Below are 26,781 nucleotides of genomic sequence, written 5' to 3' on the forward strand. Positions count from 1 at the left end.
ATTTTTTTTGTAGGAATAAATATAATTTTGTTTGTTTACAGTGTGAGGATTTTAGCTTGAATAAATAAATTAAAATATATATCATTGCAATAGCTAAAAAATATGTGACAAATAAAGAATATTTTAAGTCTTATTCAAATCAAGGGATTACTAGGATGAATTTTTAAATAAATATGAAAATCTATTGGATTTATTTTTTTATGAAATTTCTATATCCGTTTATCATAAACTACTCAATTACTTGCTGAATATAAATAATTTAGAACATTTTTTTATTTTTGTTATATTTGTTCTCGATTTATTGTATTGTTTATACGACTTTATTTTTTCAAATGGAGACACATAGTCTTAATTCTTGTTATTATCAATGAATTCTTTTTTTATTACTATAAAAAATATTTTAGTTATTTATTATATAAGATTTTCTTCTCGTTTTAGTATTATAAAATTAAAATATATACTAATGTTTTCGACAAATAACCGAATCGTATCAATGATTTGACACTATGTCGTATCACTATATCCATTAAAAACCATATTATTGGAACTTTAATTTTTTTTTGTTCTTAATTATTTTTTTTTATATGTAAATACTTATTTTTTTAATAATAAGTAATAATATTAAAACTTCGAAGTAATAGAAAAATTTTAATTGCATATTTGAAAACATCGCGAAAAGTTTATTTAGAAGAGTATATTTTTTCTTCTGACGAAAGTTCCTTTTAGTCTAGTGTATTTACTCATAAGTAACAAATTTTTTTAATTAAAAAGTATTGCATCAATCCCTTTAAATTGTTATACGCATTAAAAGTATATGAATATACAACTCCTTTTTATTTTTATAATATCTCCGTAAAAATTACAATATTATATTATTGAATATCAATTTCATATTAAATTGAATTACTATAATTATTATGTACTCATATATTATGATTATAAATCGGGATAAAATTAAGCGAATAAGAGTTAATGTTGCTTTTGGAATAATCCACCAATTTCTCTAAATGAAACACTATCTACAGATTTGCATCGAAGCGTTTCTTACGACAGTGATTTTAATCACTGTCAGATATCATCTATACTTGTCCCATTTATGCCTCGTCCACACTGTGCCTCGACCCCATTGTGCTACCGTTTTTTTAACTTGATATTATGATAGAAATAAAAAATACAAACAAATTTGTTATTATAATTTTTTTTTCGATTAACCGTTCATCTGTAACAGCTTGTTAAAGTTAAATGATTTTAGACTAAATTTCTATTGTTATTTTTAACACGCTTATATTAGTTTCACATGTATGTTTGTGAGTTGTTTGTAATTCTTCACTCGCCACGTGTTATTATTCTCGTGTATCTCGTCGTTTATGTCCTTGGACTAGACTGTCGTAATGCATTCACCCCACCCCGCACACCGCTCGCGAATAACAATATTTTCCTGTATCCTTTTATTTTTGGTTTTCGTACCCGTACACGCGTGCGTGACATCAATTAAATACATATTAACAAATTTTTGTCTTGACTGATTTATGGCAATTCAACTATTAGACAATTCCAATGACCTAAGACGTTTAACACGCGTCAAGCCATATGGCTTTGTTTAAATTTATAAATATTTATTTTACAATTTTAATATTATTTATTGTAATTAGACTAAGTTAGGGACCACTTCACTGGAAGTGTAAATCCTATTCATGCAGTATTAATATATATTAATTAGTAAAATGTATATTTATAATTTTGACAATTATTTAATTGTATTGACAATACAACTTAGACTATCAGATTTAAAACCTAACTTAAACCCAGCTGAAATTGAGCAAGTTATTCAAGTAATGATAAACTAATAAACGTAGTACCAAGTGTAGAATGTGAATTTGAAAATATAGGTGAAAAGTTTTCAGATATTCTTATTACAGAAAAAAATCATTTATAGGCGACTACTAGCGATTTTACAAAACCGGATCATTTTTATAATAATATTAAAAACTCTCCACAGGGTGATCAAAATAAATTAAGGGGTTTAGGTAATGGACATTTTTATAACGATATAGACTATTTAAATAGAATTATTATAGAAGAACAAATACCGGGTTATTGTAATAATTTAACATGGTCAAAAATTCTAGACTTACTTTCATTAACTAATTGCATAGAAACAATAAATTCAAATATTACAAGCATGGAGTCTAATAACCGGTCTTGGTTGATGAAACCAGATTATTTTTCGGGTACTGAATATGTAAGAAAATTTTTGAGACAGTATGCAAGTAAAGGCAAGTGAAATTAATAGATGGAGTGAGAACGATAATTAAGTAAAATTAAAACTATATTAAAAATATTATTAATTTAAAAACTAAAAAATATTAAATTGAAAAGCCACAAAAAATTACTGAAAAGTNTCAAATGGAGACACATAGTCTTAATTCTTGTTATTATCAATGAATTCTTTTTTTATTACTATAAAAAATATTTTAGTTATTTATTATATAAGATTTTCTTCTCGTTTTAGTATTATAAAATTAAAATATATACTAATGTTTTCGACAAATAACCGAATCGTATCAATGATTTGACACTATGTCGTATCACTATATCCATTAAAAACCATATTATTGGAACTTTAATTTTTTTTTGTTCTTAATTATTTTTTTTTATATGTAAATACTTATTTTTTTAATAATAAGTAATAATATTAAAACTTCGAAGTAATAGAAAAATTTTAATTGCATATTTGAAAACATCGCGAAAAGTTTATTTAGAAGAGTATATTTTTTCTTCTGACGAAAGTTCCTTTTAGTCTAGTGTATTTACTCATAAGTAACAAATTTTTTTAATTAAAAAGTATTGCATCAATCCCTTTAAATTGTTATACGCATTAAAAGTATATGAATATACAACTCCTTTTTATTTTTATAATATCTCCGTAAAAAAGATCTTGAGTTTTACATAGGAGTGTCAATGATAAAATTTACTTAATAAAGACCCTAGTATTAATTAAATAACAAATAAATGGTAATATATATATATATGTAACTAACAAAAACCCCCAACAAAATTAATATACTTTTATATTTATAAAACAAAAACCCCCAAAAACTGAAAATACTTTTCTGCAAGTAAGTGTATTTAAACGGTAGTGATATTGATAGCATACTTCCTCTTGATCCTTTCCATCCTGTACTTGTTATTTTTTTCTTAACAGACAAGCCAAATACCTTAAATTTTTAAGAGTTATACTTAGATTATGAAAAAGGTAATTATTATATATTTAATAATTGTTAAAAATCGATAGATTGGTATTCTGAACTTTCTTAATACAGTCTATAGGAACTATAAGAATATTTTTTATGATATTATTTATAAAGCTATTAATGAATACGTCCATACGCAAACTTAATATATATCTACAGATAAAATTTGGTTTAATTTAGAATTGAAAAGTCTTATTCGTCAAAAAAATTATCAAATTTTATTTTCAAAAAACGCTTGCATTTCATGATTTCAAATTTTTTTGTAATCTACACAATGTAAACTACTAAGCAAGTGAGACTATGATAAAACTTAAAAAAATGTACAAAGTTTAATTAATGTTGATCATAATTTTTTTGGAATTTCATTAAATCAAAAAATTTCCAATAACATTTTGCCTAAATAATATTTTAATCAGTGTTAAAAATAGTCATGAATTAGTCAATTTATTTGTAAAACATTTCGATAGCGTTTATACAAATTCTAAAGTGCAACTTATTGATCCATCAATTCATTACTGTAACTCAACTCATATAAACTGTATTTATCTATTGTACGATGATATATATTTTTCTATAAATAATATAAAATCGTCTCTGTAACCGGGCACTATTCATCATTTGTTTAATTTGTTTATTTCATCAAGAACCTATTATAATTACTAGAACCTCATGTCATTCTTATTCCTAAAAACAATAAATTATCTGATGTGAAAAATTACCATCCAATTTCTATCATTTTAATTATATTGAAGACATTTGAAGATTTAGTGCCTAAAAAATTTATTCCGTGTTTTAAGAATGTCTAGTAGACATTTGACATGGTTTTTGAACAAATCGCTCAACAAATACCTTTCTTCATTTTATCACAATATTTTTAGGTGCATTAATGATGGCTACTAAGCTGATGTAATTTACACAGATTTAAAGATATTTAACAGAATAAATCATTTCTTATTTTCATAATATAATATAATGCTAATCCAATGCTTTGCATTACACATCTTACATTTACCAATGAAAAATTGTATACACTTATTAATTAAAAGTTCATCATAATATTATACGAGTACTAATTTAAATTTTTATCTTGGCTATTGATTTAACTATTCGAGTATAAGTATTATAAATAAAATTTGAGTATGAAAATGACAGGTTTTTTCTAGGCTTAAAATCCATTCAGTAATTTTAATGATTAATTTTATTATTACACTTTCCAAAATATACTGATCTTGATAACAATTTAATACAATAATCTAGAAAAAATAAGTTTTCTTTATAATAATCCCGAATATTTTAGTGAAATTTAAAAAAATAAAAATTGTAATACACAAATAAACAAATTATTGTGAACAGATTAGCAAGGAATCATTTTTATGATAGTGATGTTAATCACTGTCACATATCATCTATATTTGTCCCGACCATGCCGTGTTCCTACTGTAGCACGATCCCACTCTACAAAGTTTTTTTAATAAAAAAAATAAATTGCACAAAAATTCTATGATGTTTTATTTTATATATTAATAAGTTTAGATAACGCTAAATTAATAATAACTAAAACAACTTTGTTATGCTTCACAGTCTGTATTTTTTAGTCACAATCTTGTATAACGATGTGAATAATAAAAGTTCGTCCTTTTGAACATCTGAAATACATAAAATAAATATATTTCTCAAATACATTTTCAATTTATTTTTTAAATGGTATTGACAGACTCCTCTAATCATAAAAAAATGCTAGAATTATAGTAATTGGAGTTTGTAACTTAACCTACGTATTTGTAAAATTTGTTTGGATCACTTCCGAGACCTTAACTCTATAAAAATTTATCATAAATATATAGGTTAATTCACGATATATTGATAAATCAAATAACTTATACTTAAGGACAATGAAAATATCAATAGAAATAATGTTTTTTAATTTATTTAAAAAAATATCATTATATCATTACTCTACTTTATCCTTTTATATTTATAAAGGTAGAAACTTCACACTTATAAGTGTATAGAATTTTACTGTTTTACTAAATAAATAAGTAGGGTGAAAATGGGGATTCTGGTTCCCCATTTTCACCCTACTAAAATATATAAATATACGAAATATTTTCATAAAAAAAACTATTAATTATTTAATTAAATAATTTAATTACTTCATATTCTGCATCAGTAGCTATAATTCCGGTGATTATACAAAGCTTATAAAAAAAGTGATTTCGTATAAAGTATGGTAATCGTATCAAATTTAATGCATTCATTCCATATTGAGTTGTTATTTCATTATAATTGTGATTGGGGCACACTATTAACGGTATTACGCTATTATCTGTTCGAATTTCTACACCAACTATTACAACTGCGTGCCCTAAGTATAGTATTTCGTCTTAATTTTTTATTTTATTTTTATGAAATATAACAAGTTAAATATTGATGCTGCAATTAGAATTGTATAATACATTTAGTTATTTGTATGTAATGACATTATTTTGGGATATAATATATTTTTATTTGGTATCCTCTTAAGTAATTTACATAACAGTTAACGTTTCATTTATTATTTATATCTGTTGAGAATATAACCGACTTTATTTACTAATTATTACGGTAAAATTTATTTATAAATTTAAAAACCCAAAGTAAATTTTTACGAATTATGCTGTTATTTAAAATCAAATTGTATTATAATTTTTTAATATTATTAACTATAATTTCTTAAAATCATCATTATTAGTAACAAAAAAAAAGTCATCTAAATGAGGATGTATAATTTAAGTAAAATAATTTTTTTGTGTAGTTGTAACAAAACAAAGAATTTGATCTATTGAAGGTAGAAGAAAAATAGTTACAAGAGAAAAGTCATATTGTGCAAAACTACAATGGTCCCTAAAACGAATAAGTCGCACTGTATATTAAATGCTTATTAAAAAATATACGGAATTCACTTTCTAAATTTTGAAAAATATAATTGATATACAGGTGGTCAATTTATCGTGAACCACTCGATTAATCTCAAAATAAAATATCGAAAGAACATTTTTGGTGTTTTTTAGTTACATATAATTCTTAATTTATTAGCTATTGATTATTTTTTAGCATTATCTTTTTTAACTTATAGAAGTATCAACTTTATTTTTTTTAACGATAACATAAATATTTAATAAGCTTATAAAATAAAAAATTATCTTATTAAGAAAATGGTTGATTGAATTTTGGGACCAGTACTTTGGATGTTATTCTCATTTTTAAAGCTAGGCGAAACGACAAAAAGGGAAATACAATATTAGAAAAATAATTTTTGACAACATTTAGTTACATATAATTATCAATTTGTCAGCTAATAATTACTTTTTAGAACTTAAAGGGAGGTGTCAATTTTATTTTTATTTTTTTAATAGTAACATACATATTTAATAAACTTATAATATAGAAAATTATCTAATTAAGAAAAGGACTGATTGATAGCAACAATTGGACCAGTATTATACGTAATAATTTACCAATTATCCCCAAATGAAAAAAGAGCAACTTCGTCATTAATTATTATTCTTTCGAGTCGATCTAACATTAATTACGTTCTGTTGTACAGTGGTCCAAAATGTAATTCTATCTAAACAAAATTTCGATTAAAAAACATTCCAAAAAAAAAAAAAAATCAAATCAATTATGCAATATCGAATTTGATAGGTTCCTTAGAAATAATTTTAAATTTTAAGGTAAAAATTGTATCATATTTTATGGCTATTTAAAGTTTAAATTTTTTATTATAGGTGAAATAAAACAAAGTTACATTTTTTTTCAATAAATATTAAATTAAGAATTATTTTTTTACCCTCTTTAATATGATGCATAATAAATGTAAAAGAAAATTTCACAAAATTATTTTTTTTTTAACTTAGTTGAGGACACTAATAAGTTTTCAACATAATTTTAAAAAGTTAAATTTATAAAATGTTTTTTTGTAATGATTTTAAATGTATACATTTTATAAAGAAAGATTCCAGATTCTAACAAAAAATATACCTAAGTATGTTAAAAATTGGGTGCTATACGCATAATATAAAATTGCTGATTTGTATAAATAAAATCAATTTCAATACATTGTCTTTTTCTTTATAAATTTAACTATACTGTTGGTAATAGACTTAAACTTAAATTTTTTTTCTCCAAAATTGATATTGGATTTATTATACAATAGGTCTAATCAATTATTAGACCTTTTATCTTATATAACACGTGTATCACTCAATTTTTTCAAACTCTAAATTATTTTTTTTTTTTTGAAACTGGAATATTTTTACTACAAAATGCAACATTGTTTTATTTTGCTTAAAAAAGTGACTAAATTCAAAACTTTAAATTTTAAGTAGCCGTAAAATACGAAAAGGTACAAGTGTTATTTTAAAACATAAGATTATTTCTAAGAAACATCAAAATCAATATTTCATAATTGGTTTGATTTGTTTTTGAATATCTTTAAATCCGAATTTTGTTCAGCTAAAATTTTGTTTTGGACCAATGTGTGTTGCACTTTATGGCCGCATAACAATAAAATTAAAAAATTGATGTTACATGGATATAGTAGCGTTATCGGCGGTAAATATTCTTTGCCATTTTCATTTCTAAAGTAATCACGTAACCAGTTTAACATATCATCAAGGCGATTTCTGTAATAGCCTCCTTGGAAAATTATATACTCAGACCTGTAAAAAAAATTAAAAATATTTTAATATTCATTCTAGAATTTTTTTAATTAAAAAAAAAATGTTTTAAATATTTCATTCTGNATTCATTCTAGAATTTTTTTAATTAAAAAAAAAATGTTTTAAATATTTCAAAGTAGCATACTTAATTCGCATTCCTAAAAATATTGCATCCATATCAGCTTCCACACAACCTTGTTTGGTAGGAAAGTTACTTCTACTATACAATTGTCCTTTACGCCAATTGTGAATACCCTTATTCCAACTTTCTTCTAAATGATACTCCAGAAATGACACATTTGGCATTCTGGAACGAGAAATTATTGTATTACAATTTTCTATCCACATGTTAACGATATGATTTTGATAATCTGCATTTAGAATAACACTAGATAACAACATCTGTAACGATCTAAAAACACAGCCGTATCTCAAATCAGCTCTAGCAGACATATAGTAATCTGTTGGAGATGCTAAATAGACAGCACGTACTTCAGGGGAATTCTCACTTAAGCGACGGATGTGTTCAGTTATATCTAAATAGTATTGTTCAAAAAATCGTTAGTTGTTGGTCACCATTAGAGAATTACATTATTTATGTTATTTATAAATATTACTTTTCACTGTAGGTGGTTCCAAAAATTTCTCTGAAAATAATTCATTTATAAATTGTTTAAATAAATTTTCTTTTAATATTTATTTATTATTTAATATTTGATAATCGACAATAAAACTATATTAAACCGTTACTCAAATGACGAAAAAAAAATTTTTGTTTTTATCATCGATGTGATGCTAATATATTACTGTGTTTTTGTTTTTGTAAGATATCTGGTTATTTCTACTATATGTAAATGGATATCACAGTTAAAGAAGTAAATACATTTTTTTATAAATATTACGAAATTCAGAAATATTATTTGAATCGTTATATAAAAAATTATCTGCGTTTTTTTCATTTTAGTGCCTAATCTTTAGGTGTATAGAGAGAGTATGGAAAAACCAATTCCTACAGATAATCAATTATGGTTTTTGAAACATTCTTTGTGTACATTCTCTTTAAAGCATTTTGTTAAATTGATATTAATTACTATCAGCTTTCAATCTACACTGTCACTACTATGAGTCATATTTGTTTAATGTAATATAAATAATGACTAAAAATGGTATGAGAACAATTTTTCTAAAGAACCTTTACAATTACNTTTTCTAAAGAACCTTTACGATTAAATTAATTAATAATAACAAATATCATAACGCTTTGTCTGTACAAAAAACAAGAATTCTTAATCATATTGAATAACAATATATCAATGTATTTTTCAAAATATAATTGGTGAATTTCAATTATTTTTTATTTGTTAGCGTTAATAAAACTATGTAATGCATTAGTTTAAGATACCTTTGAATTTTCGTTGTCTCTCATTATCCTCTTGTTCAAACGCTTCTTTATCAAACTGTTGCTGTAATTGTTTTGCATATAAAAAATCAGGTTCATTTACCTGAATAAAAAAAATTACTTCATTGAAATAATGAATCCTCAGTTGAATCAAGTCTTTTTAAGAAATTAGTGTAAACAGCATGGACGTATTAAGAAAGGGGTAAAAAGGGACCATTTTACCTTAATTTTTTATTCGTAAATATTTATTTTGACTTTAAACTTATAAATCGTTTTCTAAAGTCATGAAAAAAAACCTAGTACAGTGGGGACGTGGTATAGTTGGATCCAGTATGTATGGTACAAATAATAACTGCAAAATATAATTTTTAACCTATTTATTTGGTCTTTTAAAGTTGATTTTTTGAAGGATTATCATAAAAAAAGTTGAATTTATTACTATAACTTTTAGCTCAACTTAAAGTTTGAAATTTTCATTATTAAATATTAAAATTATGATATTATAATATTAATTATGATTATATTATTTACTATTATTAATTATATTAAAATGATTAATATTATGAGAATAAAATAATAGTATTGTTAAGGTTAATATGCAGTCAGGAAATTGTATAATTACTATTTATTGTATATTTATCAGAAAAGCTCAATATTTTTTTTTTCATTATTATTGTAATAGATCACTTAAATACAAATCATAGTAATCATTTCTAAGTAATTTTTGGTGATTATAAATATTTTATAATTGAAATATTCAGAAAATAATTAATTTTAATAATTTACTTTAACTAAAAAACCCCATCATAGTAAGGTCGCGGCACAGTGGAGACGTGGCATAGTTGGGCCATGTATAATAATATCTGATAATGATTAAAATCACTATCATAAAAAACGCTTCGATGCAAATCTTTAGATATCGTTTAATTTAAAAAAAAATTTGTCAAAAAAGTAGGTCAAGTGAAACCTGAGAAAATAAATGATAGCTACAAAAAAAAACCGCATAGTAAAATAATATTAATATGAATTTCTTTTCACGAGAAGAGACTACAGTAATGGATCCTTGATATTTATTGAATCTAAATGAGATAAAAATCAAATGAGTTAAACATTTTTTTCTAACTCAAAAAGAATTAAGAAAAAATTTAGTGCCACAGCCGTTTTTTGTGAAAAAGTTTTGAATCCCCTTTTGTAGGCAGGTAAAGGGTCAGATTTATAAAAAAATATACCAAATGAAAAGTAAAGATATCATGCATTTATTGAAGGAAAATTATATTAATTTAGTCATTTTTGAAAAAGTTATGACAGTTTTAAGCAAAAAAAATTGAAAAAATGTGCAAAAAATAGCGATTTCTAAATTTGTAATTTTTTTGGAGATTTCCGTCTTTTACGGCGAACAAGGGAAAATTTTCAATTTTTGAGGGTAATGTCTTCGATTAGATACGATTTATGATCTTTTATCGTTTTAACGAAGTATCGTTGAAAGAAATTGGTTTGGTGAGACCTGAAAAAAAGTGGTAACAGGCACAAAAAAATAAAAAAAACACATTATATTAAAATTAATACCTTTTCAGCTTCGAAGCTAAAATTTGAAACTTTTTTGGAGATTTTCCCCATTTATGGGGAACGAGGTCAACTTGTTCCCTCTTACTAATGAAATTCAAATTTACACTATTATTACTTTTTAAAAAATTTACAACTAAGCGTTTTTTTATTTTAAAATACTTTACATGAGGAATCCACTTATTTTCATAAAAATGAAATGAATCTAACTGACATAGAATAATAAAGTTCAATTAATTTTGAAAATTTACTTTAAATTATCCTTTTTGTACACCGAAAAATACTTAGTACAGTTATTACTTCGGTAATACTAAAATTTTTCACGCTTGGGGTACTTCCCATGTCAACATTTTTTTGTTTTGCATTTTTTCACAATTCTTTTTGAGTTAAAAAAAAATTCATGATTTTTATCAAAAAAGATTTTTATCTCAGTTAGATTGAATAATTTCAAATGAATATCCAGGATCCCATCACTTTAGTCTTCTCTGAGAATGAATTTATTATTCATATTAAAATTATTTTACTACGTGGTATATTTTTCTGTCATTCATTTATATTTTTGAGCTCTCACTTGACCAATTCGTTTCAACGATACGTCAAATGTCTACAGCTAGTATCTAGTTAAAGATATTACCCTCAAAATTTTGAAAACGAGTTGATAGAAAAAATCTAATTGCAGATTTGAATTCGGTACAAAAATGGTTTTAAAAACGTTATATTCAGTTCTCTGATGAAAATTCTATGTAAATAAGTGTATTTATTCATAAAAAACAAAAAAATTATTTTTTTGAAGTATTACATCACGTCCTTCAATTTTTATATTTGTTCATCATAGATTTAACGAAATATGCAACTACTCTATTATTTTTTTATAATTTCTCCATATTAATTACAATATTAAATTATTGAATATCGTTTTAATGTTAAATTTATTTAATATAATAAGTATTTATTTATAAATTAAACATACAAATCAAAAAACTATTTATCAGGATATAATTAAGAAAATATGAGTTGATATTGCTTTTGGAATAATCAACCAATTTTTTTAAAATGGAACACTATCTACAGATTTGTGTCAAAGCATTTCTTATGATAGTGATTTTAATCACTGTCAGATTTCATGTATACTTGACCCAACTATGCCACGTCCACAATGTACTATTGTATTTTTTAATACTAATGATGATTTTAAGAAATCATAGTTAATAATATTAAAGAAATTATAATAGGTTTTGATTTTAGATATCGTCTTGTTTCATAATAAGTTTCTTTAGGTGTTTAAAACTATAAATAATTTTTACTGCTAATATTAGTAACTAAAGTCGTTAATATTATCAACAGATAAACAACAAATTATATGTTATATTGATTACTTGAGAGGATGTTTAATAAAAATAAATTAAAACACAAAAATAGATGTTACCGATTGTAAAGTATTTTTTTCTGCATGATTTAGGTGTATATGTACTTCGAGTATACTACCATATTGAAATTCTTTATAACATTCGGGACATATGGTAATTTCATTTTCTGTGTGCTCATTGTTGATATGTGAAATCAAATGACAAGCGCTAGATTCTTTAATACTACAGAATGGACATTCAAAATCGTCTAAAAACGTTTAAATGTACTTTTCTTTATGTTTTGCAATTCGTAAATATATATTTTATTGAGTAAAATATTAAGTTTGAAATCAAAATTAATAACTTAAAGGCGATTTTACGAATTAAAGCATTTTCTACATTTGTATCATATGAATTATACTCTTTAATTAATTTGCACAATAATTCATAAGTTCGATCATCTTAACATTTTTACAGAATATTATAAATAATATTATTAATGACTATGTAATAAATTTGAGTACTAAGTTTACTAATATAAAGTTTACTTTTACTATAATTATATATATATGACAATAATAAATAATACAATATTTAAAAAATTTTAAATCGCATTACGTTTATGACTAAAAAGAAATGTATGTAATATTAAAACTGTATATTCAAAAATATTTACTGTTTGATAACTTCCAACAAAATGATCCTGAAACAGTAACATATAATCAAAATTTATTAAATTAAGTAATTTGATTCATGTTGATCATATAATATAATTAAATGTACTATATAAGTGTGTAAAAAAATAATACATATATACATACTGTAAGTTGTAAAAATTAGAAATATTAAAATTGAATCAAAATTCATTGTAAAATATTTATCTATTTAACAAAACTAATCATTGAAACCTAAATATAGTATTTACAATCTATTTAAATAAATTATAGATTTTTGAACAATTTTTCAAAACAATTAAAAACGAAAACAATTTAAATGAACAAATATGTTTTTGTTTTCTTATATCTGTTTTGGGAAAATGATATAATATGGTTGCTTTATAACATAAGGTATTATTGTGAGCTTAAATAAATAAATAAAGATATCTTTTATTGCAATAGCTACAAAAAAAATTATAAATAGAAATATTTGAAATATTAAGTCATTTGCGAATTATTTGACGATTGGTTTTTTTAAAACGTGGCTGTTTACAATAATGCAGCAATTATTGCCAATTGTGATACTGTTGAGTGGTGATGACAGTAATCGCTGCATAACTTCGAATCGGCTTGTTATAACCGAATCTATTAAATCTATTATTTATTAATATATTCCTTCGTATATTTTACATGTATTTTAATTTAAAAATTTAATCCTATTATACATAATAAACGAATAAGTTATATTAACAATTCAAACTCAATTAAAAATTATCAAATATCAAGCATTTTATTAAATGCAAAATATATGTTCCCATTTGAAAAAACTAAGTTGACTTCTGTACACGTCATAAAAAGGCACTTTTAAAGTATTTCATAGCTAATAGTTAAAGAACAAAATGTTTGTGATAAGCGTTTCACTCTGTATAAGATAATTTGTGTTTGGGCTGGTGACAATAAGTGGTAAATTAATTACCCAATGTTTATACTTTGTTAACCTTCGATCAGTTAGCAGAAATAACTCTCCAAGGGTTAATCAAACTGTTAGAGTGTAATGAATTGTAAATAGAGTCAGTAGTTATGAGAGGAGTCGTCTTCATAAAACCAGTGTATAAATCTATGTAGTGATTAATGCGTATGATGTGCAATTGTCTAATCCTTCAAACTAAATAACTCAAGTTTTTAATAAATAATAATAAATTAATTTAGTCTTTTTGGCTCAATAATAATTAATAAATATAAACTCTATAAAAATCAATAAATTAATAATAATAGATGTAACTCTTTCAATAGTATGTACATCACTCAGCTTGATTTTTAGTAAAATAATAACAAATGATACGTTTAAATTATAATTCTTAAAAAATAATGGTATAAAAGAAATGTGCTATAAGGCATAAAATCTGCTTATAGAGACGGTTTAAAGGGCTTTACACGACATAGTCGCGTGAGGAGGCATGTGGATCCACAGATCTGCGGCGAAGCCCAGTTATTAGAATGATAAAAATATGTTTTGATCAGAAACTTGATTGAAAAAAAAAAAATTTCATTAAAAGAATTGAAAAATAGTAAACCATACGTTTATGTAAAATTCTAGGCAATTAGGATTGAAAACAAATGTATTGAATTTTTAACATATCTTAATTTCTTTAATTAGATATATAACTTTAATGTATTGAATTTTTAACATATCTTAATTTCTTTAATTAGATATATAACTTTAATGTTTCGAATTTTTGAGTTATACATGTATAATATACGTGGAATTACAATTACAGGTAGCCAATTGCTTTTTTATGATGTTGCTATTCACAGCTACGCAATGTTTATTGTTAATTATGACTTTATCAATAGAAATGCTTAAGTAAGGCATATTGTTGTGAGTTTATAAATACACTAACTGATCATACAGAAAGTATTACTATTGATAAAGTTGTAATTGACAATAAACGCTCAATTAAAATAATTAATAATATTTAATAGGCATTATCCCAAAGTTATCTCAATGTATCAAGTAGTATTTCTACTAAAATTCCAGTTTTGCGGTGAATATTTTCTATTAGAGATTCAATTGAAGTTTGAGGGTGTCAACTTACACAATCCATTTTTCTTTCCTACTCATACTATCAAAACGATAGATTATGTTATTTTTACCAGACTCCACTTCATTCCAAAAAATAATAAAACTCAAGTTTAGGTAAACTCTTAGGTAATTAGGATTGAATTAATTTTTAAAAATTATTGAAAATCAATACTACAACAACGAGGTGCAAGACATTAGTTCCTGAGTTTAATATCTGAGGATACAATAGTAGGCCAAGGCGTCAAGAATAAACATACAAACTTTTGACATAAGATAAAAAGTCGGACAATAAAATTGAGTATTGAGACTGATGTATGACAATTAATCTTAAAGTACTAACACGTGAAATAAAGGGTGAGATGTGTCGAGACGCAAAAAACGTAGATGACACGGGAAATGCTCACGTGAAAAACGGATAGGCGATAAATTTTTTTCAAATAAATGACACGATCTCCCACATCATCAACGCTCCACATTAGCTGTCCTCATATCGCATTCAATAGCATCCCTCTATCTCTTTTTTGGTCTTCCTCTACCTCTTTTTCCTTCAACATTCATTTCTATAACTGTTCTTACAGCTTTCGATTCTTCTCTCCTCAAAACATGACCAAACAAGTCTAAGTCTATTTTCTCTCATCTTATCCACGATTGACGCTACACCTATACTCCTCCTTAATCATGTTGGTCAGATCCAATGCGCTTAAATAGTTTTTTATTGATCGCGTAGTTGCTTATACTGCAACAGTGCGTTTCTCAAAATTTGACAAAATTATATTTTTTTTTATGATTAATGATGACAAAAGATGTTTTTCTACGTCGTTTTTTGTGAGACTCGTAGTGTTATTAATAGTTATGAAAATAAAATCACTTTTTGTATTAATATGTGTATAATTCAAATTATAAATTTGTATATTAGTCATATTCAATTATATTAATGTGTATGTATTTAGGTAAATTGTTAAATTAAATACTATGAAAATAAAACAGATTCGTAATATTTTTTTAGAGTTCCAATAAATATAGTAATAGTGTTATTAAATGTCAATCTAATTTTACCTTCTTTATGCTTTTTATTACTTTGTAACAAGTGTCACTAATTTTAATTTGTATGATTTATCGATAAAATAAAATGTGTAATGAAATCTTAATTATACATATTTTTATTAGATTAGATTTTTATAAAGTATTTTTTATTTATATAACAGAACAATTCTATTTAAATTTTATCTATTAGAATAATGTTGAACGATGACAAAAAAACTTTAATCATATTTTTCAACTTATTTGCAAATAAGAATTAAAATATACGATTTAATATAATGTTTTATTTGATTTATTGAATAATAGAGAATTTTTTTAACATAACTAATATAATTTATCTTGTAACATAAATTTATAATTACACTGAAAAAAAATACAGCCAACAATTTTCTTATTGTAAATCATATTTTTGTTCCCGGAACAAAACAATTATTAGCTTGACAAATTCTTTATTGTACTAACAAACATTTTTGTTTAACCAATAAAAAATTACTGTCGGCTGTATATTAATCATAAATTTGTTGATTTTACTAAATTTTCTTTTTCAGTGTAGCCCTACATATTTTTTATGTTAAAATTTCTACTGGCTTTTATTATCATAATACTTTATGAAAACCCAACCAAACCAATCAGTATAAAATACATCTACTCGTTTGCGTTTTAAAATTGTTTAAAGATGAGAATTTAAAATACGAATTAATTTTTAATTTGGTTTTTATAATACTGGTGACAACAATAATCTAATACAATATATTAAATATAAATTATTTTTATGGAAGTTGTCAAGAAAAATTTTCCACACAATTTGTTCAACAATATAAACTTGCGTTGAATATAAGAGTATGTGTCTTTTAATTGACATAAATTGTTAAAAAAATGTTTATAATGAGTTATATGTAGTTTTATCTGCAACAAATGACGACTATTGACGATAAACAATAAATTATCGTTAAAAAATAAGTCACAAATCACTAAACTTAACCAAGTAATAACAGTTGAATGGTTCATCGAATAAAAAAATTATTAAAACAAAACTGTTCTCATTATTTTATACTATTATAAAAATTGTAAAATCCTGTAATATAAAATAATTCTAAAAATAGGAATTTATATTAAAGAAAATTAAAGTTAAGGTTTTTTTATCCCTAAAGGCATGAAAATTAATTCAACCACACGTAGAGGTTTATGAAACAAACATTATTTTTCATTTAAAAATTCCAACAGTTGCCAACAAAATGAGTGTCTTGTCCTTAAAAAATAACACTGTACACATATTTATTTATACAAACACTAGGCTGTGCCTAGATAGAGCTTTACACCAGCTCCAGTGCTCTCTGGGCTTAACGTATCTTCGTCACGTTCGGCCTTGGCAATCGTTACAAGAATTCTGTACTTCCAGTAGAAATACTCTGCTACAACAGTAGACGCTTATATATTATTATAAGCTATATTATAAAAAGTCCTTTTGCTAACATAGATCGTCTTGTTATTAATTATAAACAGTTTTTATTAATTATTTTTTTCAGGATTTCAAAATAGCTATTTTTAAGAGTTTTTAATGTAACAAAATCAATTATAAACTCGGCGAATCGAAAACCATATACACGTATACTATCTATATCCTTTCCATTTAATCATTTCTTTCTCATAATTACCTATCAAGTACAATTTAACTTGTTTTTTCTAATAAATTATACATTTTTTTACATAGTATATGTCCATAGTATACCCCCGACACTCTCATTTCTTACTGTAACGTAAGAAGTGAACGGGTTGGGTTAGGTAAATTATTTGGATTGATCTCAGGGAGCCCAACTCAAATATTTAATATCTACTATGATTATTTAGAATATTAATAAATTCAGACTAAAGATTGGGTTAAATTAAAAAAATAATTGATAATTAATTAATAATTAATAATTAAATTTACAGTAGTGGCAGTAGGAGATGCGGTGAATATAAAAATATATAAATATGTAATTCCATTAATGTGACACATATTTTTATAAACGACCCAGTGCCCTTACGATAATCATTATCGACTACTTTTTTATTTGTGCACGAACCAACTGGGGTTAACTTAGATTGCCATACCATATTAAACTTAATAAAATTTGAACGTTTAAAAGTAAACATTTAATTAAACTTAACTGAAGTTTTATCAACCTTATTTGTTAAGTATTTAAAATTTTACTAAATCTAAATATATAAATAAGGTTTAATATTAATAAATACTATATAGATATTATGCACCCACATGATGAAATATACATTATAATTATGCAACAGAACGAGCTGAACCCACTTGCGTTACATACCCATTCTATTTATTAAAATGCTTGTAACTCTATAAATGGTTATTCTAAATTTGTTAAAGAGGAAAAACTAACCAAAGGACTAAAAAATGGTTATTTTAAAACTTCAATAAAATTTTCAAAAAAAAATTTTTTTTTTCTTATTAGAAAAAATTAATAAAAAAAATGCTTTTAACGTAGGTCAAATATGTAAAAACTTAAAAAAAAGTAATGCAAAATATTCATTGGATAGAAACATATTATTAATAAAGATGCCTGAAAAAGTGGGACACTCCGTATATCTAAATTGTTATCAAACTTAACTTAACAAAGTAAAACTTAATTCATTAAAAGATATTAAAATGGTTATAATTACAAGAATATTATTGGAGAAGAGAGATTCGGTGTTGTATGACTGGATATATTAAATTGAATTGAGTATTTTTCGAGGAATAGAATATTAATAAGACATTTTACATGAAGTACAAGAGGTAAAATAGGAGAAGAAAACATCATAGGAAAAATGTTGTAAATAGACATATAACCAGAAACTATGAGAAAAGATTTATAAGAATGACTAAAAATATAATAATGTAACCTATAAATATAAGTCATATTAATTTATCCAAGCTATTTATTTAATCAAAAAATAATAATATGCAAATTGCACAAAAATTCTATAATGTATTAATTTTTATAATAATAAAAAATATTCAACAACAACATTCAATATATAATAATTAAAACAATTTTGTTTTGCTTCGTGGTTTGTATTTTTTATAAAACGTTCTGATTTCTAAATTTCGAACATTTCATCGCCTAAAATACATATAAAAAATACATTTATTTAATATATTTATCAATTTGTACCATTTAAGTAGTTCTGAGAAACTCAGGAGTGTAGAAACAGTAAAATAATGTAAGAATTATGATAATTAGGGTTTGAAACTATAATGTAATTATACAATTTGTGTCCACGATATATTGACAAAGCTGATAACTTTTGATCAATTAAGAGCAATGAAAATGTCATGAGAAATAATGTTTTTTAATTTATCGAAAAAAATGTCATTATCTTGTTATACTACTTTATGTCTCTATCGCTAAGTGTAAAGAGTTTAATTATTTTACTAAAAATATATATATAAATATGCCACATATTGTATTTTATGTTACGAATAACAACAAACTTTTTTACAAAAAGAATTTGTAATGGTAAAGGTCTAGAATAAAAAGGGGTAATAAAACTTAAAATTATTTGTTATATTTATAAATGATTTATGTAAATATTACATAAAATTAAATTAAAATACTGAACCCTCAGAGGCGTTTTCAAAGCTTTATCTTAAATTGATTAGAAGCAAATAGCACTTTTATTAAATTTTCATAAAAATATTTTAAATTATTACATCATATTCTGCATCAGTAGTTATAATCCCATTAATTGTAATAACAGTAAAGCTTGAGTGGTTTAATGTAAGTTCAGATGACCGTATGATATTTAAAGCGTTTATTCCATGTTCAGTTGTTATTTCAGTATAATCCTGACTGGGGCACACTATTAACGGTACTATTTGAGTATTTTTTCTAATTTCCACACCAACAACCATCACTATGTAATCTAAATATAATATATATTTTTTTTAAACAATAATTTTATTTTCATAAAATATTATAAAGAGTTTAATAGTGATTGTGTGACGAATTCGATAAAGCGGCTTAATTACAGGTATGAGGCTTTATAAGGAACTATTCTATTTACTAAGAGTGAAATAATATTTGCAGAAATTGTAATTAAAAATCAATAAACTAACAAATTGAGTAAATACAGAGTACTGCGTTTATCATAAATCAATTAATAACTTGTAAATTATTAATAACAACTTAGTAAATTTGATAAACCGACTGATTTGTAGGTAAATGGATAGCTTTATTTGCTAAAAATAAAATAAGCTTCGCAACAACTGTAATTAGAAATGTATAAACCATCAAATTGAGTGTACATACAATTTTTAAGGTTAGTCATAAAAAACTAAATAACTTGTAAATAAAATACAATATAGAAAAAAAAACATTGTGTTTATTCAGTTACATTAATTTTTTTATTTATCAGCTGTTAATTACTTTTTATAATTATGTCTAAAAACTTTTTGGGGTGTTAACTATTTTTTTTAATGGCAACATATATGATTAACTAGCTTACAAAATATAAAACAATTTAATTAAAAAAATCGATAACAACTTTTGGATCATTAATTCGGAAGTTATAAGCATTTTAAAATATTGACTAGAGGAAAAGTGCTGGTATGACTATCATTTAGCATTTCTTGACCATACTCCTCTTGCTGATANCTATCATTTAGCATTTCTTGACCGTACTCCTCTTGCTGATAATTTAAAATAATGTTAATAACTTTTGAACTATTGATGATTTTTTTAATTAAATCATTACCTACTTTAAAAATTAGTTAAATGTGTGTGTTGCCGTTTGAAAAATCTCGACAAGTTAAAAGGAATGATGCTAAAATATCATTAATAACGGATAAATCAAATAATACTTTAATGTTTCAGCCAAACCAGAGGGCCTACTATTTACCCACTGCCCAGGGAAATACTAGTACAAATTCTACAACATTACAATATATATAACTAAATAAAAGTTTTGGGTTAACTATAAAATCAAAATGTTTTTTTCGATATCGTACTGATTTTACGAGTAATTAAATGATTTATAATTAACGGATCACCCAGTATAGTAAAAACCCTTAATTATTTCGAAAACCTTCTAAAAATACTATTGACATTGAAAATAAAGTCATAGGGTTTTGATCTGGTGGGGAACATAAATAATTTCTTCAATACCATCCTCCCCAAACAAAGAAAACAATGAATATTCATTATGTAATTATCATTGTTCTGAGTGGATTTAACCTCCCACTTAATTACGCCCCTGTCCTACTAAATAATCGTAAAATTTAATAATTGTTAGGATACTCTGATATTGTAGCATTACTGGCGATACATATTTTTTGTTATGTTCATTTCGAAAATAATCATGTAACCATTTAAACATATCTTGAATGTGATTTTGGTTATTTTTTCGATCAAAAATTGTATAACCTAACCTGGAAAAAAATGTACATAATTTTTCTAATTAATACAAATTATTCAAAATATTTAAATTTATTTAAGTGCATCCAAATAACTTACTTAATTCGTAATAGCAAAAGTATTGAATCTATATCACAAATAGTAATACCCAATCTGGTGGGATATTTACTTTTACTATACAATTCTCTTTTACGCCATTTTTGAATATCCTTATTCCAACATTCTTCTAAATGGTTTTCCAGAAATAACACATTTGGCATTTTGGAACGCGAAATTGTTGTACTATGCAAGTTTTTCCACATGTTGACCAAATGATTTTTATAATCCTCATTTAACAGAGCACTAGATAACAACATCTGAATACATCGATAACCAGAACCGTAATTACCATCTTTGTCAGCAATCATGTAGTTATCCATTGGAGAAGATAAATAGACATTCGATACTTCAGGAGAATTCTCACTTAAGGAACGGATGTATTCAGTTATATCTAAATAGTAGTAATTAAAAAATCGTTAGTTGATGACGTATCTATCACGATGGGTACTCCATCAGAGAACTAATGTTGTTTATTATATTTTTAATATATTACTTTCTATTATTGGCGGTTCCAACAAACTCTCTAAAAAAATGTTTATACTTTTTTACAATCAACTTTTTATTTTATATTTATTTATTACTTATGTTTTTAAACTATTGCTATCCTAAGCCAATACTTCGAAAACAATTAAATTTATAATAAATAGATAAATTATAAGTTAAACTAAAAACCAATATTTACATAGTAATAGGTTCATTAAAAATCACTATACTACTCGCAAAGTGAATACAATATTAGGAAAACAATTTTTTACATCATTTAGTTACATATAATTATCAATTTATTAGCTAATAGTTACTTTTTAGAACTTAAAGCGGTGTCAATTTGATTTTTTTTAAATGATGACAGACATATTTAACTAACTCATAAAATGGTAAATAATCTAATTAAGAAAATGATCGATAACAACTTTTGAACTAGTATTTCAAAAGTTATTATCAATTTATAGTAATAACTGAAGCTGAAAAATGGGTTCTGCTATTTGTATCACTAGTTATTTCCCATTTTGTCGTTTCGCCTAGTTTGAAAAATGAGAATAACAACCAAAGTACTTGTCCAATAATTCGATCATTAATTTTCTTAATTAAATAAATTTTTATCTTATAAGCTTATTGAATATTTATGTTACCATTAAAAAAAATAAAGTTGATACTGCTATGCGTTATAAGGGATGATACTAAAATGTAATTAATAGCTAATAAATCAAGAATTATATGTAACTAAAAAACTAAATTGTTTTTTCAATATTGATTTTATTTTGAGATTAATCGAGTGGTTTACGATATACTGATCACTCGTATGTCAAACATACTTTTCAAAATTTAGATAGTAAATTCGTATGTTTTTTTAATAAGCATTTAATATACTATACAACATATTAATTTTAGTTACCACGGAATTTTTGTTCTTCACAATTTGTCCCTTGGTTTCCTTCTACCTGTAATACATCAAAAGTTATTTTACTTAAATAATGTATCCTTATTTGGATGATTTTTTTTTTGTTGCTAATAATGATGATTTTTAAGGAATTGTAGTTAATAATACTGTAGTAATTTAATTATAATTTGATATTAAATAACATCTTAATTCATAAAAAGTAGCTTTAGGTGTTTAAATTTATAAATAAATTTTACTGTAGTAATTAATAAATGAAGTTGGTTATATTCTTAAATAAATTACTTAAGAGGATGTCAAAGAAAATTAATTATACCTCAAAAATAAAAAAAAAATACCGATTATAAAGTATTTTTTTTTTTTGCATGATTCAATGCATACGTACTTGGAGTACACTGTCATTATCAAATTCTTCTTGACATGGGGTCGTTTCATTTTCTACATTGTAATCACATAAATTATACTCTTTAATTAATTTACATATAACTCATCAGTTTGATAATTTTAACATTTTTATCGATAATATTATAAATAACATAATTAGTGACTGTATGTAATTCATTTTAACACGGTCCCGTTGGGATCGTAAACTTCCCAAGTATTGACCAGCGTAAAATTACGACTCCCTCCGCTGAGTTACAACTGGCGACCGACTTCGTCTCGGCATTACATAACTCACAAGCGCAATAGTCGAATAAATCTCTGGCAATCACCCACAAATTCGGAATTGTACATAAAGGACTCGCAAGCCGTTAGACAACCACACAACACACACCGCCGTCACCAATACTGCAAACACAGTAGATCTAGAAATGAATAATACAGTCGTGATCTTAGATAATCTGTACCGTGACGTACTTTTTTGACACACCAGGTAATGTTTCGGGATAATATCGCCTGAACAGCTCGTCTAGATGCAAAGCGACCTATTTTATAGGGTTTTATTGACACGGTTGGACGCACAACGCTTATCGACATAACAACATCCGACCGTAAAGTACGGACAGACTCCACACCCACTTCACCAGTGAAACAAGGGCTGACGTCTCCACACACGGAAGAGACATCATCTTCAACAACAATAACAGTAGTAAAAACACAGAAGCGACAACAACATTAACATCAGCAGAAGAGGAACAGCGACCCGTGAAGGAACCCATAGAATGATATGACTCTGTCTTAACAGGCTTGTTTGTAAAACGAACATACACGCACTCGCCCCCTAGAATAGCCAACAAACAACATCAGGTGTGCGGCCTTCGCTGCAATACGCGGTATGAATAACTGAACGTGATCTAATTTCCAACCGCTCTGGACTGACAAGACAGAGTGTAGACCAATAACTTCGCGCGGGGGGGGGGGGTATTGGACACTGTCCGTCGCTTCGAGATACACAGAGCCCCGCGACCCACGCCAAATTGTCAGCAATCGCTCTACTACGTGTATATAATAATTTGACTGACTAACACCGCGTGCTATACGCGCATGGTACAAAGTTCAGCAAGTGCCACATGACGAACAGCTGCAAGTGATAAGCGAGTCTTCTTAACGCCGTTAAGAATATTATAATAATAATATGTTATTATTAGTATAATATTATGTAAATGACAACGTTTAGGATGTATGCAACCTGCTCCGGACGTGTCGCACTGCACCAGCGCACAGTCGACGGCGCCAGCGAAAGTGACGCGATATTATGCAAAGATTACGCTGGTTTACATTAAAATCGACCTATAACATATTATATTCATTTTTTATGTAAAATCTTGCCCCGATTCCAAAATGTAAAAAGTAGAGTTATTGTGAAATTAGCGTTAAATTATTTATTTTACATAAAATCAAACAATATTAAACTATCTAAAACTTTTTTCTTAACACAATTTTTGGTCTGACTTTTTCTCATTTACTATTTACAAATTTACCACCGAATTTTATCATTCTTTTTAAAAATAACAGAAAAATTCAGAGTTTTACGTAAAATTCACCAAATAAAAAATAAATTTGTCAACAACATATTCCATAGACGTTATAATCTAATATAACAATGAAAATTATATATTATATTGATCAAAAACTCAACAAGTTATTTGCGATTGAAAAAATAAAACAATTTTTTCCAATGTTCAGTGTTTTTGTAATTTTGTAAAAAAGAGATAAAAATATTGCAAAATTACTTACAATATTACATGTTGAAGGAAATTTCGATTTTTAATTATCTTAGGGTTGATTCAAACATTTTTATTTAAATTCTCTAATAATATTCAGTAATTTGCTTTAGGATAAAGAAAATTGAAATTTTATAAATTTAGAAAAATAATGATGTAAAATTTACGAGTGATGTAAAAAATAAATATATAATAAGTTTTTCTTTTGCTCATTGCTTTCAAAAAAAAAAAAACAATTATAATTTTATAATTCAATTGATGACTACCAAAGAATCAGTTTCATTTAACTAAAAACGAGTCAAATCATTTTTAATATCTTTTTATGTGTTTCATTGCTTTCTCTTATAAGAAACCAATAATAGTCACCCAACATTACTCCATCCAAAGATTCTTGGTAATGGTGTTCTATATCACCTTTTTGTTGGTGAAAACGTTCACCATGTTCATCGCTATTATTTTCAAGATTCTTAGGGAAAAAATCTTAGTGTGCATAAAGAAAATGTATTTTCAATAGCAAGTTCAAATCAAAAATTGTTTAAAAAATTGTTATAGGTACTTAATAATATTTAATTTTGCATAAAAAAATTAAAACGGTTGATTGAAATTAAAGATATTCACAATGTAATGAAAACACTTTTTTGCGGCACATAAAAACGCTAATTTCACAATAACTCTACTTTTTGCATTTTGGACTAAGCGGAGATTTTTCATAAAAAATAAATATTATATTTTATAAGTCAATTTTAATGTAAGCTAGCCAATAAATAAGGTAGAACATTTTAATTTTACTATGATGTGTTTTTTTATTTTTTTTTTTTTTTTTTTATTTTTTTTTTTGTGTCTGTGAACGCTCAATCTCAGCTCTCGCTGGACCGATTTTGATGAACAATATGTCAAAAGATCACAAATCGTATCTAGTCGAAGACATTACCCTCAAAAATTGAAAAAAATTCCCTCGTTCCCCGTAAACGGGGGAAATCCCCCAAAAAATTACAAATTTAAAAATCGCTAATTTTCGATATTTTTTCATTTTTTTTTACTTAATATTGCCATAACTTTTTTAAAAATGACCGAATCAATATAATTTTTTTTTTTATAGATACCTTAGATAATTACCTATCATTTTATATATTTTTGTGAACATTTGACCCTTTAACAGCCCAAAGGATGGGGTTTCAAAATGGTAACTTTTTTACAAAAAATTAACTTTTTCAACTTAACTTTTGAAAATGTTCCGGAAAGACTGACAATTTTATATATACCTTAAATTAAAGCTAATGTAATATACTTTAATTTGAAAAAAAAAAATTTGACATTTGGACTTGTCTTCATGGTATAAATGACTACCGTATACAAAAATATGCTATTTTTGTGAAAAAATTCTTGATATTATATTTTACATTTTTTAACATTATGATGCTATAACTTTTTAAAAAATGCATGAATCAACTTTATTCTTTAATGATAAATACTTTATATATACTTCTTTCATTCGACATACTTTTTTTTAAAATCGGACCATTTCCCTTTATACAGGGGGGGTGCAAACCTTTTAAAATGCGTATAGAAAGTAGAACTTTTTCAACTTAACTTTTGAAAATGTTCCGGAAAGACTGACACTTTTATATATATCTTAAATTAAAGCTTATGTAATATACTTTAATTTGAAAAAAA

At 25.0% G+C, this 26,781-nt stretch overlaps 2 protein-coding genes across 3 annotated transcripts in view; both read right to left on the reverse strand.

Annotated features, from left to right (window-relative positions):
* Positions 1 to 4,801: 4,801 nt before the first annotated feature.
* On the reverse strand, positions 4,802 to 13,176 carry LOC126901295 (zinc finger-containing ubiquitin peptidase 1-like). Of its 2 annotated transcripts, XM_050677686.1 has the most exons (9): positions 13,084 to 13,176; positions 12,939 to 12,965; positions 12,343 to 12,530; positions 9,357 to 9,456; positions 8,572 to 8,601; positions 8,100 to 8,490; positions 7,824 to 7,954; positions 5,408 to 5,619; positions 4,802 to 4,900 (listed from the first exon to the last, which is right to left on the reverse strand). In XM_050677686.1, exons 1-9 carry the CDS (start codon positions 13,127 to 13,129, stop codon positions 4,850 to 4,852), a joined length of 1,176 nt encoding a protein of 391 aa, XP_050533643.1. In that variant the 5' UTR covers positions 13,130 to 13,176; the 3' UTR covers positions 4,802 to 4,849. The 2 variants fall into 2 exon arrangements, with proteins under 2 accessions (XP_050533643.1, XP_050533644.1); XM_050677687.1 differs by lacking the exon at positions 5,408 to 5,619 and having other exon boundaries at positions 4,824 to 4,900.
* A 5,782-nt stretch (positions 13,177 to 18,958) lies between these two features.
* LOC126901296 (zinc finger-containing ubiquitin peptidase 1-like) overlaps positions 18,959 to 26,781 on the reverse strand; it is a 14,869-nt gene continuing 7,046 nt past the window's right edge. The window contains exons 3-9 of the mRNA XM_050677688.1: positions 23,328 to 23,380; positions 22,940 to 22,985; positions 22,040 to 22,069; positions 21,547 to 21,937; positions 21,331 to 21,461; positions 19,746 to 19,957; positions 18,959 to 19,155 (exon numbers count right to left, since the gene is read on the reverse strand). Of these exons, the coding sequence (XP_050533645.1) occupies positions 19,114 to 19,155; positions 19,746 to 19,957; positions 21,331 to 21,461; positions 21,547 to 21,937; positions 22,040 to 22,069; positions 22,940 to 22,985; positions 23,328 to 23,380 (905 nt within the window). The 3' untranslated portion in view covers positions 18,959 to 19,113. The remainder of the gene's footprint in view (positions 19,156 to 19,745; positions 19,958 to 21,330; positions 21,462 to 21,546; positions 21,938 to 22,039; positions 22,070 to 22,939; positions 22,986 to 23,327; positions 23,381 to 26,781) is intronic.

This window comes from Daktulosphaira vitifoliae, unplaced genomic scaffold (genome assembly GCF_025091365.1).
Source record: "Daktulosphaira vitifoliae isolate Bord-2020 unplaced genomic scaffold, ASM2509136v1 Scaffold_3, whole genome shotgun sequence".
Taxonomy (NCBI): Eukaryota; Metazoa; Arthropoda; class Insecta; order Hemiptera; family Phylloxeridae; genus Daktulosphaira; species Daktulosphaira vitifoliae.